At 38.8% G+C, this 15,504-nt stretch overlaps 1 protein-coding gene across 4 annotated transcripts in view; it reads left to right on the top strand.

The window, feature by feature from the left end:
• The window catches only part of DLG5 (discs large MAGUK scaffold protein 5), a 93,258-nt gene that overhangs the window by 13,401 nt on the left and 64,353 nt on the right, over positions 1–15,504 (top strand). The window contains exon 1 of one of the 4 annotated variants that reach the window (XM_057365186.1): positions 4,520–4,601. The exons of the other annotated variants lie outside the window; for them this stretch is intronic. Within the exon in view, the coding sequence (XP_057221169.1) occupies positions 4,547–4,601 (55 nt within the window). The 5' untranslated portion in view covers positions 4,520–4,546. Of the gene's footprint in view, positions 1–4,519; positions 4,602–15,504 lie in introns of those variants that run through there. 4 annotated transcript variants of the gene reach the window in all.

Raw genomic sequence — 15,504 nt, 5'->3', positions numbered from 1 at the left:
CTAGGTGGAACAGGATATTATTGTCTCACCTCAAAATTGGTAAAAGTTGTGCATTTCCGTGAACTCATGGTTTTTAGTGACAGTAATGAGCTGAAGACTTGTGGAAAGGATTTCCATCATTTGGAGGAAGATGTGCATGCAAACACCATGGCAGAGCAGAACATGTATGACAAAACCAGAAAAGTGCCAAGGTACAACGTTTTTTTGTTTTAGAATTTAGGTTCAAAATTATGTTTCTTCAACAATCTCACTTTACATATTCAGAATGGTGGTGATTTGAAGTTTTACTGTTGGCGAGGTTTGAAGCAGAGAAGGGAGGAGTTGATCCTGAAGGACAGAAATGAAGCTGGGAATGCAACATCTATTCCAGTGCCCTATTAGACAGTGCAGCCTGCAGAAATAATGCAGTTGTAATTTTTAATAAAATTAATGCCCTAAAGTATATGATGCAAACTCAAGCTAATATAAAAATGCTGTGACTATATCACAGTAGCTGTGTCTTCCTGGTATATTTAGACAAAAATAGCCTACCACCCTGTACAAAGTAGAAATACAGGAAAGCCTGCAACCTCTCCCAGTGGCTTACTGCTGATGGACTTTGTAATTACATCTGTCTATCTCCATCTGTACCCRGCTTGGCTAGAAGCTGGATTTGAGGTTAATTGTATGATGGAGGATCCTGGCTTACAGCTATATCTTAATTAGAATTCAAAATCCTCTTTACATAAAAATATCTGAAAATTCTTTTTTTAAAAGAACACTTATTATAGGGCAAATAAAAAGATTTTTATATTTCTTTTTTCATATTTTTTCAATAGCTTAAGTATATATAAATATATCACCATACCATCTGTTTTATTTCTCTCTTCATCTTACTCTTGGCTTCTGTCCTCTTGCTTATTGCTCTTTGGCTTTTTAATTAGAAGGAAAAAGCAGTAGAAATTACTTTTGTGATCTCTGTAACATTTCAAAGGTTATTGAATGCTGTGAAAAATAGTGCTGTTCTCTGTTTTGAGATGTACTGCTGTTGAACGTAGCTCTGACATGAACAYACTAAATCCCTTTGAGTTGAGTGTATAAAAATTCTAATTAGTGTAATTAATCAAATTTTATTCTGTAAAATAGAATGTTTTTCAGAAATATATGGTTCAGTTCTTGAACTACCATATGAAGATTGAACTATCCACAGTAAGGTTGTTCCATTTAACTCTTATGTTCTGGTGGTGAACTGAAATAGATCTGTTCCTGAAAGTTGTAGTTTGGAAGTATTTAATTAAATGTGCGGGGAGTTAACAGTTGCAACATTCTGGGAACTCTCAGGATGCATTTTGGTAAAAACTGATAGAGAAATTCTGTCTGTCCCAATGAGTTGTGTAAGAGAAAAAGAAGGAAAATACACACTTATGTTTCATTTTGGTYAATTTCATGTCAAGTGCTACAATGTAACTTATGTGTAGACTTCTTTGTTTGTTTGTTTGTTTCTGTTTTTTTTTAAATTTGTGAACACAGTGGTTTGGTCCCAGGAGGTTTTTCTTCACATGAAGTGAGTTTCAATGAGATAACCTGTTAGGTTTTTAAAAAAAAGAGAGAAGAAGAAAAAAGGACACAGTCCTGAAGGCCTTCCTTAAACAGCACCACTTGAAAGATTCAGTTTAGTTTAACAAGGTGCAAAAACATATGCTCCTCTTTAGCAAGGGAACACCTTGGCTCTTGGGTTGTATAAAGACATTGCTGCTTACATGAGTTAAGATGATTAAGTATGACCCTAATGTTGTTAAACCACTGCCTGAGTTCCTGATACGAAAATTTGCAAACAAAATTTGCTTTCTCATAGTGTCAGTTGCATTCCAGTTTGGCAGCATTTGGAAGTTAAATGCCCTGGCTTGGTCCTTCCTTGATTCTGCTGAAGATCCTAGAGGGAAATAATTTTAAATGTTGAGGAAGATGCTGGATTGAAGCAAAAGCTTGAATGAAGACATTTTTCAAACCTCAGGATTTTATTTGAAACCTTTATTAAGCACCTGAGTTATGAGATAGTAATTTTTAAAATCCTTTAAAAATTAGGAAAATGAAGTTGCTTTTTACCTGTGATATAATGTGTATTTTGAAAATGCAAAAATGTGCAGATTTGTGTACCGACTGTGGTCACTGTGAATCCCCAAGTACAGGGATTGTATGAAGGTCTCCCACAAGGCTGTGTAGCTGTTCRGAGTACCTGAGTCGAGCTAATCTCTGATTAGCAAGTGATCTTTAGCCTTACTGGTGGAGCCATACCAAGAGTGAAGAAGAAAAAAATCTGTTCAGTTTTTTATTTCTGCATTATCTGATAACTCTTTGTCTTTATGTGATTAAAAGACATAAATGGTATGGTATAGCAGTGTTGTGATCTTGGCCCAGTGTTGTCTTGCTTCTGGTCTGGCTTTAATAGTTGGGCATGCACATTTTTGGAACTGCTGGTTTGATGAGGATAGCTGTGTCTTGGGGAGCAGCAGTACCCAGAGGAAACAGTCCTGTGTGACAGCACCGTGGGACTGCGCTGATGAGAAGAGCAGGGCAGTGTGCTGGGGTTGATGATGTTGGTGCTGGTGGTGTCTTCAACAGAGGAGAAAGCCCAACTGTGCTTTCTCATGGATTTTTGTTTACAGCATATGTACAGAACTGACAAGCCTTACTCTGTGCTGGAGTGTTCCTTATTGCTGCAGCTTGAGTTTCTGGCAAGAGGGTGTGATTGTTGTGCTTGGTAATTACTCTGCAGCTTTTCACCTCCTTGCTCCTCAGCGTCTTGGTTAACGTGGTTACACGGTTCTTTCAGAGAAGGGAACACAGTATCTATCCTTTGCAAACTAAAATGGTTACACATGTGTTCAAGCTACTTAGCTTATCTCAGGAATTGGACTTAAATTTTGCAATAAACTTTATACAGAAAAAAAAAAATCTAGTAGTGTTGCAGTCACTTCCCTAGATCTGGGGTCAGCCTGAAGGCTGGTTGCGCAAAGGCAATAATACTGTTTTATAAAGGGGTTGTGCTGCGGTGCTAAAATTCATCCGTGAGTGACCTCTTGGAGCTCTGTAACTCTACACCCACACATCCTAATTGTCTGCTTAGGTCACAGGCAGCCTTTGATGTCCCACGGAGCACGGGAGGGTACCGGGCCAGCTGGTTCAGCTGCTGCTTGGAACAAGAGCCCTTTGTTGTGGCGGGGCCGGCGCTGCGGACGGASCGGCAGAGCCGCGGGCTGCCTTGTGTGGCTGCAGGGCCAGCGCTCCGGGTTACCTTGCCACCAGCTGCACAAAGTCCAGGCAACATGTGCACGCTGTTGTGTTTGGTGTTGGCTGGGAAGGTGCCTGTCCGTGCTATATCCACGGCTGGTAGTTAGTGCCTGAAATACGGCAGCAGTTCCTGGGTGAGTTAGCAGACAGACATTTCAGTCTGTGTTATTGCAGGGAATCTGTTTGGGTTTGGCTGCTTAGTTTGTTAGCTGGGGTGCAGGTTTTGTTGTTTGTTTCTTTCATTGGGTTTTTTTTTCTTTTTTTTTTTTTTTTTTTTGTTTCTTTTTTTTTTTTAACTGCTTTTCTTCAGCCACTCTTGGACAAAGGCTTCTACTCATTTATAGTTACAACTAATACTGGAATGTCTTCTCCAGATGTGTGTTGATAAATGTTCTGTTATCCAAAAAAAAAAAATGAAACAGAAAAATGTTCATATATGTTCAGTCTTATGATTCTAAGTATTCGGAAAATGAGAAATCTGGGTGATCACAGAGATGTTGCTTTAGAAGAATATTGCCATGCCAGGAAGCACATGAAGTATTTTGAACCTGTATCTAAACTGATTGGCATGTAAGACCTGAATTTGTGTTTCATTTATTCAGACATTGCTCTTAGSATTCTTAGTGCTGATTTTATAGCTTCTTGCCATTGTAATGTAAGTTTATTCTGCAGCTTGACTACTGGTGTTCCAGTAATACTTGATTATGGAGCATACAGAACTATAATTTCTTTAGCCCCTCCACCCCACAGCATTAGTTTGTAYTTTTAAATCACAGGGACTGAGCTAAATTTTTTGATCACAGTCACAGAATATATGTTGGTGCATGTACAGTGCTTGGCAGAAGTAATAGGGTTGCTTGTAATAACACTTCCTGTGTGCTTTTTTGGATAGTTTCTTATTCTGACTTTATGTTTTCAAGCTTGCATTAACTTCAGCTTAAGGCTTATTTCATTTTATGAGTACTTGCTTGCTGATCTCATTCATCCCAAAAGCAATGAAGAGAGCTACAAATACAATTAGAGCTATARCGTAGTAGAAATAAGGAAAATGAAGTGTTATGCAGGCAGCACCTGAAACCAGGTGATAATGACTATGATTATTAAGCAAACTTGTCTGTCTTTAATCAGAGACTTGTTTGTGGAACACAGACTTGATGAGGAAGACAATAACAACGTGATAATGACAAAGCTGAGGAGGGTTGGGAGGATTTGGGAGCAGCATATATGAGATACTGTCTGTACAATCAACCTGTAATCTTTGGAGCTGAGAAGGAAGATGAGTTGGAAGAGAGCAGAAGCAGAAATGTCTTACTGTACAGCTTCACTGAAAGGTATTGGAAAGTTGAGTGGTTGCATTGATATTGAATAGCTTTATGGGCTCTTTGTCAGTATAACTTTGGCTTTCTGCTTGTTTTAGGAAAGGAAATGGTTGAAGGTTAAGAAAAATTTGGAGTAATGTTTCTTYTTTCCTTTTGTAATTTCTTTATGTTGCTCTTCTCCTTTTCTGAGGTTTGATTTTTGGTRGCATTGATCTGTGGATGGATGAACAGTTCATAATTTACTACAGCCATTCTTTGCAGTAAGTTGGTTGTAAAATACATCAGGTTGCTGTTTACAAGCAGGAACTAATTGAAATAAATCRCCAAAATTCCTTTAAAGAAGGAAAAACCATTTTGACTGGCAAATCAAAGTCAAATGTTCAATCCMGCCATTACTTCATAAGGTTCATGCTAAGTATTGTGCAGCATGCAGAAGTGAAACATTCTGAGGCCAAAATCAGAGTTTTTCTGTGGTTTGTGGTAATGTCATAACCTACTTCCTTCTTTCAGTGTTCAGTAGCATGGGAAGCTCTTCARCTGAAGTTCCAACAACCTGGGATTCCAGTGTTTGTGTGGAGACTGATAAAAAGCAGTATGTGGGGCAAGAGAATCCTTTTTATCCTTCCAAGACAAGTTACTTGTATCTTTGTCATGTCCATCCCATCCCCAACGCAGGATATATGTTCTGTAGCCATATGCTGTGAGGTAATTTCTCCTTGAGCCATATTACCTTTTTAGTTTTCTGTAGTACCTGTAGCAGTTGGTTAGCTTTTCAGGTCTTATTTGCTTCCTAGGCAGTCATCTTTTCTAGGGACAAACTGCTGCGTGATTTCTGGTAACAGGTTGCCAATAGCTAAAATGGCATGTCAAAAAAATTTCAAGCTTGTCATTGSTTTGCATGTGTGTCATATAGAGCTTGATAGAACAGAAAGATCCTTCTGAGTGTGATGTTGAAGTCCTGAGTGTGCAAGTGTGATGATCAATTTATACCTTTCTCCATTTATAATCGTGTATAGAGGATAGAGTCTCACTGGCAGCAGAGGCTGAGAAATGAAAGCATTGCAAACCTGGCTTTGACATCAGGGCTTTCTGACAKTGGCTTGTATGTAAACAGAAGTCTTGCAAGTCACTGTCCTCAGACATGACATTTTCATTTCTGTATTATCATCCCTACACCYTTGATTATTTTATTCTTTGTTTTAAAATCTTGTAGAACTTTTCCTGGAAATCCCATGGCAGAGTTTGTATTGGCAGTGTAGGTAAGAAAGTCTTGAGCTTGCAGCTCAGAATCAGATGGAAGTRTTTTGGACATGCTACAGCCTRTATYTTGGATGAAGTTTAGAAGCATAGCTTTTGTTGTGGAAATTAATTTATTGGCACAATGTTGTTTCTGCACAGTCTGTGTCAAATGGGGCATGGCTGAAAGCATCAATTCTGAAGCTTGCCAGGCTTTTCTAGGAGACCTGGTTTTTGAAGGCGTAAGTGGGACTGCCATTCAGAGCTTTTATAAAAACTGTTTTTTTATAAAACTGTTATTCATAATTGAACTTATCTTTAAACAACACTTTTAATGAGAAAAGTGAGATGTGTAGTTGATGCTGAAACATTTTCCGGAGTTTTTGGTACCTATATATACACACACAGAAGTTGCTGGACACCTCTGTAATGTTACACCACTGCGAGACATTCAGATGAAGGAGGTTATGCTTTTAAAAGCATCCAGTAAAAGCATAACTGAGGGTATGAAATGAAGCTGAAATAATACCTGTTCTGAGTTCTTTAACTGGTGCAGTGATTAGTGTGGTATTTCAGTASTGAGAACAGATTTCAAAATGAGCAAATTGCAATAAATTAACAGGGTTCGAAGTTTTGGARGCATGAATAGAATTTCACTCTGCACATTAGCTTCCCATTCCACACCCRAAAAAGTCACTATGGATGAAAATAAGCATTAGATGGTGCACAGCAGTTGTGTTCTGCTGGTGCTGTGCTGAGGCTCAGCTTCTGAGCAGGCTATGCCTCCTTCGAGTTATAAAGAGATCTTCTGTCTGTTTTGATGAAAAATAAATAGAATGGGGACCTCTGTCAGCTTGGTGTGAAGACTAAGGTTTGAACAGTCAGCAGCTTTTTCAGTCTCCAGGGAAATGCAGGAACAGGGATAATGTGGAGAATACTTGCCTTTAATGTTTGCTTGGCTGACATGGTACTTAATTTATGTGAGACATACAGCTTATGTGGGAAGTAAATTTTGCTTTTGCTGTGTTTCACATTACAGCATTTGTTGTCTGAGCAGGCACAGGAATATCAAGACAAATGAACATTGGCTCCGGTTGTAGATCAGGTTTCTCCAGGTTCTCAATTTCCTCCCTTTGTCCAGCAATTTAAAAGCACCCTTAAATCTTAGAAAATTTTTGCAACATTCCTCTATAGTATTTCTATTCAGGCAATGAGTAGAATTTTATAGGCTTGCCTTTTTAACCACCACGGTAATGCCATATTGGAGCTTCTGTCTTGGTAACAAGAGTGGGTTCTATCATTCCAGTTTTCTTTCTGTGTTCAGGCCATGCTGACAGATTAAAACAAAAGTTGTGATTTGTTCTTTAAGACTTCTGGGTCATGAATCTTATTCCTCCTACAACATGCTGTTAGAGCTTTAATATTGCTTGACTAGACCCATGGAGTGCATATCCATGCTACATTGCAGCTGTAGGCTGTTCTGGCCAGGATATTTTTTTTGCTTTGAGGTTGCYGGAAGTTTTTTAGTAGAAAAAAGTCAATGTGCTAACATTAATTTTTGGTTTTCAAACTGATGTTTTACTGTCTAGGTTTTAACAATGTTGCTTCATACCAGACTGCATGAAGGGGTGTCAACTGTTTAAAGATTTATCATGCCTTACATGACTGTGATTTGGTTTCTGCTTTTTCTTATATTATACCTGCTTCTTGTGGATGTGTGAAGTTGGGAACTGTGTTTCAGGCTGTCACAATGAGATGAGTGGTCAAAGTGGCAGGAGAGCTCTTGTGCCATAACACATTTTAGAAAAAACTTCCCTACTTATCCCTCTTGTYCTTGTTCTTTGCATCATTTTCTCTTCGTGCCATCTGTGCTTCTACCTTCTAGTCACAGGGACCCAGGAGCTTCCTTCAAGTGCCCTGCAAGTTCAGCACAGGGAGCAAAACATTAAAGGATGTGTTAACATTGATATTACTCCTTGATAGATGAACATTGCCTTTTTTCCAGACCTATTTCTACTGTTAATTAGCATGTAGTATTGCAAATAACCTATTCCACATTCCTTTTTATCCTCTTCTTCTATGCCWGTGTCACTCACTAAAATGCAGGGATTTATGGATAGTTTTACCACTGGAGAACAAACTGAGCTACTACGAGTGATTCTCTTTCTCCAAAAGCTTTCTGCTTCACACTAATTTGGGGAAAAATACCCAGTGATATAACAGTTGTTACAGTTGATTTCTATTCTTTTCATGTTGAATATTGCTGGCTAAAACTTCTTGATGTCAAAACCCATCTGTTATCTTTCTTTTTTATTTTCATTGTTTGTGGGGATAACAACACATGTATAGTCTATGGACATAGTGTGTTTTAACAAATTATAATCTGAAATTGAAAAACCATTAATAATGCTTTCAATCATCACTAGATCCATATTCATGCTCTTATAAATGCAGGCTACAGCACTTGGCGTAAGATACTGCTGATCTTGACCTAAGGTATAGAGGTTGGAATGTTTTTTTGACAGTTCATAGTTTTGGGAAGGTAAGCCTGAATATAACAGGAATATACACTGAATATAACTGAATATACAAGCCTGAATGTATGAGCCTGAATATAACTGAATATACACTGCTTCTGTGTATCAATAGTGATACTCTTATTTTAAATTTTTTTTTTTTAAATAAATTAATCAACCCACCTTGCTGTTCTGTGCCAAGGCTTGCAACAGAAAACTTGTCATTTGTTCCAAGTGACATCTGCTAGTTTAACTCATAACACAGAAAAAAACACATTGGTAAATTGAATTAAATATGTTATCCACTTGTCTTTGTGCTGCCTCTTGTTGCTAGTTAAGACTTCAATTTTTCCATTTAATGAACATACATCCTCCAGATACAGTACTGTATTTTTTTTAAAAAATYGAAAGTATTCAAGTGTTTTCATTACCTCATTTATTGAAAAGTAGAAGATATAGAAATTATTTCTAGTTTTTAAAATAGAATACTAGGTTTCTTCATAGGAAACAGGAATATTGATTAGGTGATGGGTATTTTGAAAGATTGTTTTGGGTGTGTTTGGAGCCAAGACCATGGCAGGGTGTTTCTGGTCCCATAAAAGTTGGTCAGTTTGCTTTCAGAATACARCTTTTCTTTCTCTTCTCCAAAAATATTAATCATAAGTACCCCCCCCTCTGCACTTACCTTTTTCTTGCRAAGACAAATGAAAGTTAAAAAGTAKGAGAATAATTGAGGTTGGCTTCAATAAGAAGATAAGCAGTGTCTCAGCAARCTGTGAAAGATGATGATTAAGAACTAGGAGTAGATCTGTTTCTGCAGTGAGATGTAAGGAGGAGACAGGATGTGCCTTCACTTGGGAGGGATGAGAATTGTACAGGGGCCAGCAGGTTCCTTAGGGCTCTYATTTCTACTAGCAGGGGGAACATARAWTGTGGTTGTCACTTTCCWTTGTCYTAATGGACCAAGAATAACTTTRTTGRTGCCAGTGTGGATTTCCTTATCCTGTTTCCACTATTTCAAGTAGTTGGTTTTTTTTTTTCCCTCTATCCAATAGGAGGGGAATGCTTTGGAAGATCCACTGCACTKTTGAAAACACRAAGCGAATTCCAGTGCCTCRCTATATGTGCCAATAAAACATAATGGTCCCGTCATTTGGTGTATGGTCTTTCTGATTGCCAGTTTATCTTCACAATTTCTTTGAATAATTTTGAGACTTATGTTCCCTTTAGCTGTTCATTATCACTGCTACTTAYTTGCTGGATWTTGCTTTTATTTGYATCTGCTCYTAATTTGTGTAGGTGATAAATGTGYAGTTAATTTCTGTGTGTGTGACAAAGCATCCCAATTTCCAATCTGCCAACATGTTTCTGATGAATTCTGGCCAGAGGGCATGACTTGCCATGCAGACATGAATCAGTGAGTGATCATTTAATCTGTGCAAATGCTTGTCCTTTTTGCTCGAGCTGAGGAACCGGGGAGGTGACATTTTAAAAACACTTAAACTGTGACTAGAGTCATCCTGCATTGAAAACCAGATGATGCTGATCTACTGTGCCCAAAGGTCAAGTGATTAATAGTAGTGGTTAGTATTTGCACTTCTAGGAATGATTACAGGGGTTCAGCCTAAAAGTAGCAGGAGGGCGGTAAGTAGCAGGCAGGGCTTGTTCTGACTTGTTTGAAACAACATACTTCTCTAATACAGGATTTTAGTAAAGGGGTGTTGCTCATTATTCAAAGGGCCCTGGTAACTCAGATATTTAATTTTGTGAAACTTTCCTTACGGCTTCTCTCTATGTGTCATAATTGTTGTCTAATGGCATCACCAAAAGCACTCAAAATTATGCTTTTTGATGGGGAAACCTCTTGATGTAAGATGAACAGGTTCCAGATGTTCTTGTATGCAGACTGAGTTCGGTTTTGAATTGTAAAGCTTTTCTTGTTTGCTTGGGCGGGTGTTTCTGCTCAGTTTGTCTTGGGTAGTTGCAAATACTGATCAGCTCCTGGGTTTTATGTAGGTGGAGCCAGTGCAAGTCACCAGCTTAATCTTTTTTTTTCCTATTAGCCTACCTGATGGTAACAACTTTGTTATATTGCTTATTGTAGGACTGATGCTCATACTTATTAATAGTGTAGGGGACTGAGATAGGAGCTCAGTGGGTGAAGAGGGTTTGTGTGGAGGTTTMTGTGTTTATTTTCTCAAGTGTTAATGTACATTCGGACTTTAAGCCTTTCCCCCCCGATATTCTGTCTAGGGGATGGAGAAAAGCATACTTTATGAAGCTGAAAGATAAATAAACATGACCAACCTCAAACTTTCACCTGTCAGGATACATAGATGGATATGTACAGAGAACATGCCAAAAAATAAGAGCACTYACAGGATTAAATATTTCTGGTTCATCCCATTGTCCTCATACTGAAGATAGTAGCTTCTAAGGTATCTGACTTTGCTCTTGATCAAAAAAGTCTGGGAAGTCCATGAAATTCTGTGAAGTYGTAAATGTTTCCTCTGCCTGGAAAGAAGTTGTTGGGTGTTTGGTTTTTGGTTAGTGGTTTTTTGTTTTTTTTTTTTTTTAAGTACTGATTTATTAATATTTCTGGAAGGATCTCTGCATTTTAAATAAAACAGAATCAGCACAAGCATCTCTAATTAAAGAGCAAATTTAGCCCTTCAAGTGAAAAGTTGCAGGATTTGTTTTCCCATCAGGATAAAGGGTAGCACAGGAAGGGAAAGCAGTGATTTACAGGGCTACATGCTATCAACCCTTTTTTCAGTTGAAGAATTTAAATTTTCTTTGAAGTTTTCCTGTGGTATTTTTTGTGAAAGAGAAGAGATGGTTATGTGCTTTTGTACAAATTAAAACCCTTTTGGGATTTGTTGCATTGTGGATTTTGAAATGTGAACTACTTTCTAATGGTTCCAAACTAATACTCACAGATGTTTCTGACATATCTTCTAATGTACTCACAAAGGCCATTTTTGAAAGATATTATCCAAGCTGAGAGAAGATGTACTATTTCCCATGGGCAGTTTGTGGTTTATAGCACTATTAGAAAAGATGAAACTATTGAGCTGAGCTCCAGTCATCTGTTTGCTTTTACATATTTCAGTTTACATAATTAGACTTCCTTTTTATTTTTTCTACTCAGTATTCTTAATGTTAAACTTGTACAGCAGCGTAAGAATAGGTGGATGTGGAAAAATTATGGTTGAATGTAACCTACTTGTTTGTAATTTAATTATCTTGAATATTGACTTACCTAATAGCAAAACAGAATAAGAATAATTCTGTAACAACAGCAAATGCTGCATTACTATGTGAGAATAACGAAAAAAGTGGTGAAAATKTCTTTTAGAGAAGAGGTGCAATATCAAAGATGGCTGTAATTCATGATAGGGAAGATTTTATTTCTGTGGTTAACMGTGTTCCTTCTCAACCTGTGTCTTCATTGTCATCTCCTAAGCAGTTTTTCGTATTACAGAGTAGTTTAATTTGGTCTTTGTTGTAATGTCTTTCAAATGTTTGCTGGATATGGGTGCAGTAGCATTGTAAYTCATCTCACTTCAGGTTTTTGGTGGGCTTTGTTTACGGGGTAACCTTTATTAGTTTATAGGACTTGCATGGGTTTGATTATGGTTTAATCAGTATTTAACTGTGGGTCAGTGTTTCATGCTGAAAACTGTGTATGTGAGGAAAACAATGGATGCAATGAATGTTTACCTTTTATTTTTCTTAAAGCTCACCACCATTCTCCTCGTGTTTTTTCTGTCTTCTGCACACCCTTGACCTCATTACTCTGGTAGGTATTGTTGAAGTGGGAATCAAAAGGGAACACTTGAATCCTGATGGCAGCTGGTTTTACTGACACCATCTCCTTTRGGAAAATGCACCAATATCTGCAGAATCTGTTCAAGGAAAAAGATGTAAAGAAAGCCAGTATTCTGAAGGCTTAATGAAGAGGTGCCGAAGCCTTCCATGAAGCCCACACAGCAAAGCCTGTTCAAGGCTACCTTTGGAGGCACAATTTTTATTCCCTCTTAGGTTGCTGATGTGGAATCAGYGCAATGTGCATGTTTATATGGTTAAATGAAGGGGTTGCAAAGTGTTGCAGCCTGCTGCGCCCGACCACCTGGCATGTTTATTTAGGGCACGTTTGTGCTGACATCAGGAGGTGAGCCTGAATGTTTAAACTGTCCTCACTCAACCTTCATGCCTGACAAGTGGTGCTGATGGGGAGGCAGCATCTTCATTTGCTCTTCTGCTCTGAAATGTAAATGAGAAACCAGACCTCTGACAGGCAGGTGACTTCCCAGKCAGGACAAGACTTGATTTGTTTATTGTCTTCATCACCTCCCTTGAGCGAGAGGCCATTCATTCTCCCCTCCACAGCTTTGACTWATGCTGTCCAAAATGTCATGTTCTCCTACTTCTGTGTTGTAATCTTGTTTTCTTTTTTCTTCTCTCCYGTGACTGCCTTAGTGGACTAGGGCATTATGTTTGTGTTTGGAGTAGCATGCTGGACACCAAGTGCATTTGGTGAATTTTTAGCCTATGTCTCTCCCAGACTCCAAGGAAGTCGGCTGCATTCCAGTAAGCTCAATGTGTGCTGCCATATAATGCTAATGCTGCTGCTTTGTGGTCAGAGTGTGATTTCAGGCTTTTATCAGTACACTGTCAATGCAGTAAGCTCTGGAACATTTTCCAGAATTGCTAGAGCAAATAGCATTTCACTGTCTGTATTGCAGGCATTGCCCTTCCCCCCCTCCCCCCCCTCACCCACCTTACAGTTGCTCTTCTGGTGAATATTTGGGTTCTAAAAATCCTTCCCTTAGTAAGATCTGCCTGCCTGTCCTAGGACCCCAAGGTCCCACCTATTCCTTGTAAGATCACTGCAGCTGCTTGCTCGGTAACCCAGACCTGTTGGTTTGAAATGCCCTAAGTTGGTAGCTACTTGGTGACTTGCTAGACTTGCAGCAGGTATAGCTGCTTTCTCCCAAAATAATTTCAAAAAAGCTAAAAGGCCCATCTAGTATCTTGATACCCTTGCTATGTAGGAAAAAACCTTTCTAGATGCTTGAATGGATTTAGTCTCAAAACAGGGTCTTGTCATTAAWGATTTATTTGAAAAATGAGGCCAGAAGAAGAAGCCACCAGGAATATCTGTGTCMAATATAGGGAACTCTTTCAGCATTGCAAAGCACCTCGTGGCTGCCTCCCYGCTTTATCTCAGCAAAGACTGAGAACGTTGTCTCCTCCTTGTCCTGCCATGACCGAAAGAGAAGGAAAAGCAGCAGCTCTTATGTCCTACAGAAAAAGGCAAAAAGCAGGAATTTGTGGCATAATTGCTTCCAGATGAGTTCCTTTTTTTTTTCCAGCATTCTCGACTCTTAGCTCCCAGGTAGAGTGAGCATTTGTACGCATGAGCACCCTGCTACTTGGGGGAAGATGGCTTTTTGTTCTTTTTAGTTACATGTGTTACTTTTGCCTTTAGGAAAGTTAAGCAGTATTTTTCCATGTATTTCCCTGTGTGTGCCGGGAGAGGTCTGCTCACACATAACCTGGCGGTGCCTGGGCCAGTGGAGGAGGTTATCAAGCTGTTACTGCCTCCTCACAGCCCAAGGTTACCTCTGGTGAGGGATGAACAGCTCTTGTGGGTGGTGCAGCTGTAACCAGAAGAGGCATGAAGTTCATGCCGGGGGATTTCTGCAACAAACTATTTTTGTAAATAGTTCGTAGGTAACAGACTCCTGTAATAATCATTCAGTACAGCAGAGCACTTAAGGACATAATTATGTTGTTCTAATGAGAGCATAGGTGTGGTTTCTTTTTTATATCTGTGTGTTTGTCTTTTGAAAAAGTACAGTCTGTGGATGACATATATTCTTAATTGATATTGTTACTTTATCCACCCCTTCTTCTGAAGTCATAGCAAGAGTTGTCTAGTTATCACCTTTGTGAAAAGTGATACATTTCTGGAAAGAACCTGTATAGACGCACACCAAATGATAGCTCCAGTCTGGGTTTGGAGAGGGGTCTTGGTCACTTTGCCATTTCCTTTGTCTGCAGCACTTGGTATGTGCAGGTAGCATTCATGCAGCTCTGATGACCTTCCTGTAATTGCAGATGTCCTGAAGAGGACTTGGGCCTGAAGTCTGTAGGTAACAGGGGCTTACATCTCTTTTAATGAGCAGAGTCTTGTGCTTCTTGCCTACAGAATAAATACATATGTATTTAATATGGAATTACTGCTGGCAGCAGGATTTCCTGATCTAAAGCACTAGGAGGGSGAAAACTGTAATTTTTGTTCTTTCTTAGTTTTGCTATCTTAAATGAAGTAGAATATTAGAGAAGAAATTAACTTCCCAAGGCGACAACAAGATTTAAATTAAATTATTTCGCTTAGATGTATATTTTCTCTTAACATTTTTAGTAACAGTTGCTGTAAACAGAGACAGAAGAAGCTTGGATACGAGCTCTTTCTTCTATGGAAGTGTGTATAGTTTTTTTCCATTGTAACRCAACCAAGTTGAGTTTAAAGCCCTCCTGTAATATACCTTAATGAAACCATCTTGGGACAATTTTTTCCCCTTTTTTCTTCTGAGTGAGGGTTGAATATTGAAGCATGCCATGAAGAGCAGTATAAGGAGAGTTCATATTTTTAGGGCTTGGTTGGAGAGTATGTATCTCCTTTCAAGGTTGCAAGGAAGGTTCTTGAGCCTTATGCCAGATTTCATAGTAAGTAACATGAACCCCTTTTTTGAGAGATACGAGGTTTGGGAAAGTCATATCTCCCAACATGACTGTAATTTCAAAGGAGGCATGTTCAGAAGTGACTCCCACATGGTCTGAATTTGAATGGCTATGTTGATACATCTCTTKCAGTCTTGAGAGCAGCAGATATGAGCTGGTTTCTAAGTTGTAGCAAAATGGGCATTTCAGACTGGAAACAGCATGCTCATATGTGGAGGTATTGTGTGAATAACTTCTTCAATCAGTTGCTGGTTTAGTGCTTCAATAGTACCAGGCTGCTGGGCCACTTTCTGACAAGAGCATTCCAACTACTTTCTTCTATATCKTGTCAGAAAAAGAAGTTTGGCCCCTGTCAGTGTGCTAGGGATATTGAATTCTATCAGGRTATTCAGAGAAGACAGATAGCTTTA

This window comes from Malurus melanocephalus, unplaced genomic scaffold, assembly GCF_030028575.1.
Source record: "Malurus melanocephalus ecotype Western Australia unplaced genomic scaffold, MMel_1.1 scaffold_49, whole genome shotgun sequence".
Lineage (NCBI taxonomy): Eukaryota > Metazoa > Chordata > Aves > Passeriformes > Maluridae > Malurus > Malurus melanocephalus.
This window is presented reverse-complemented; position numbering and strand designations above follow the sequence as displayed.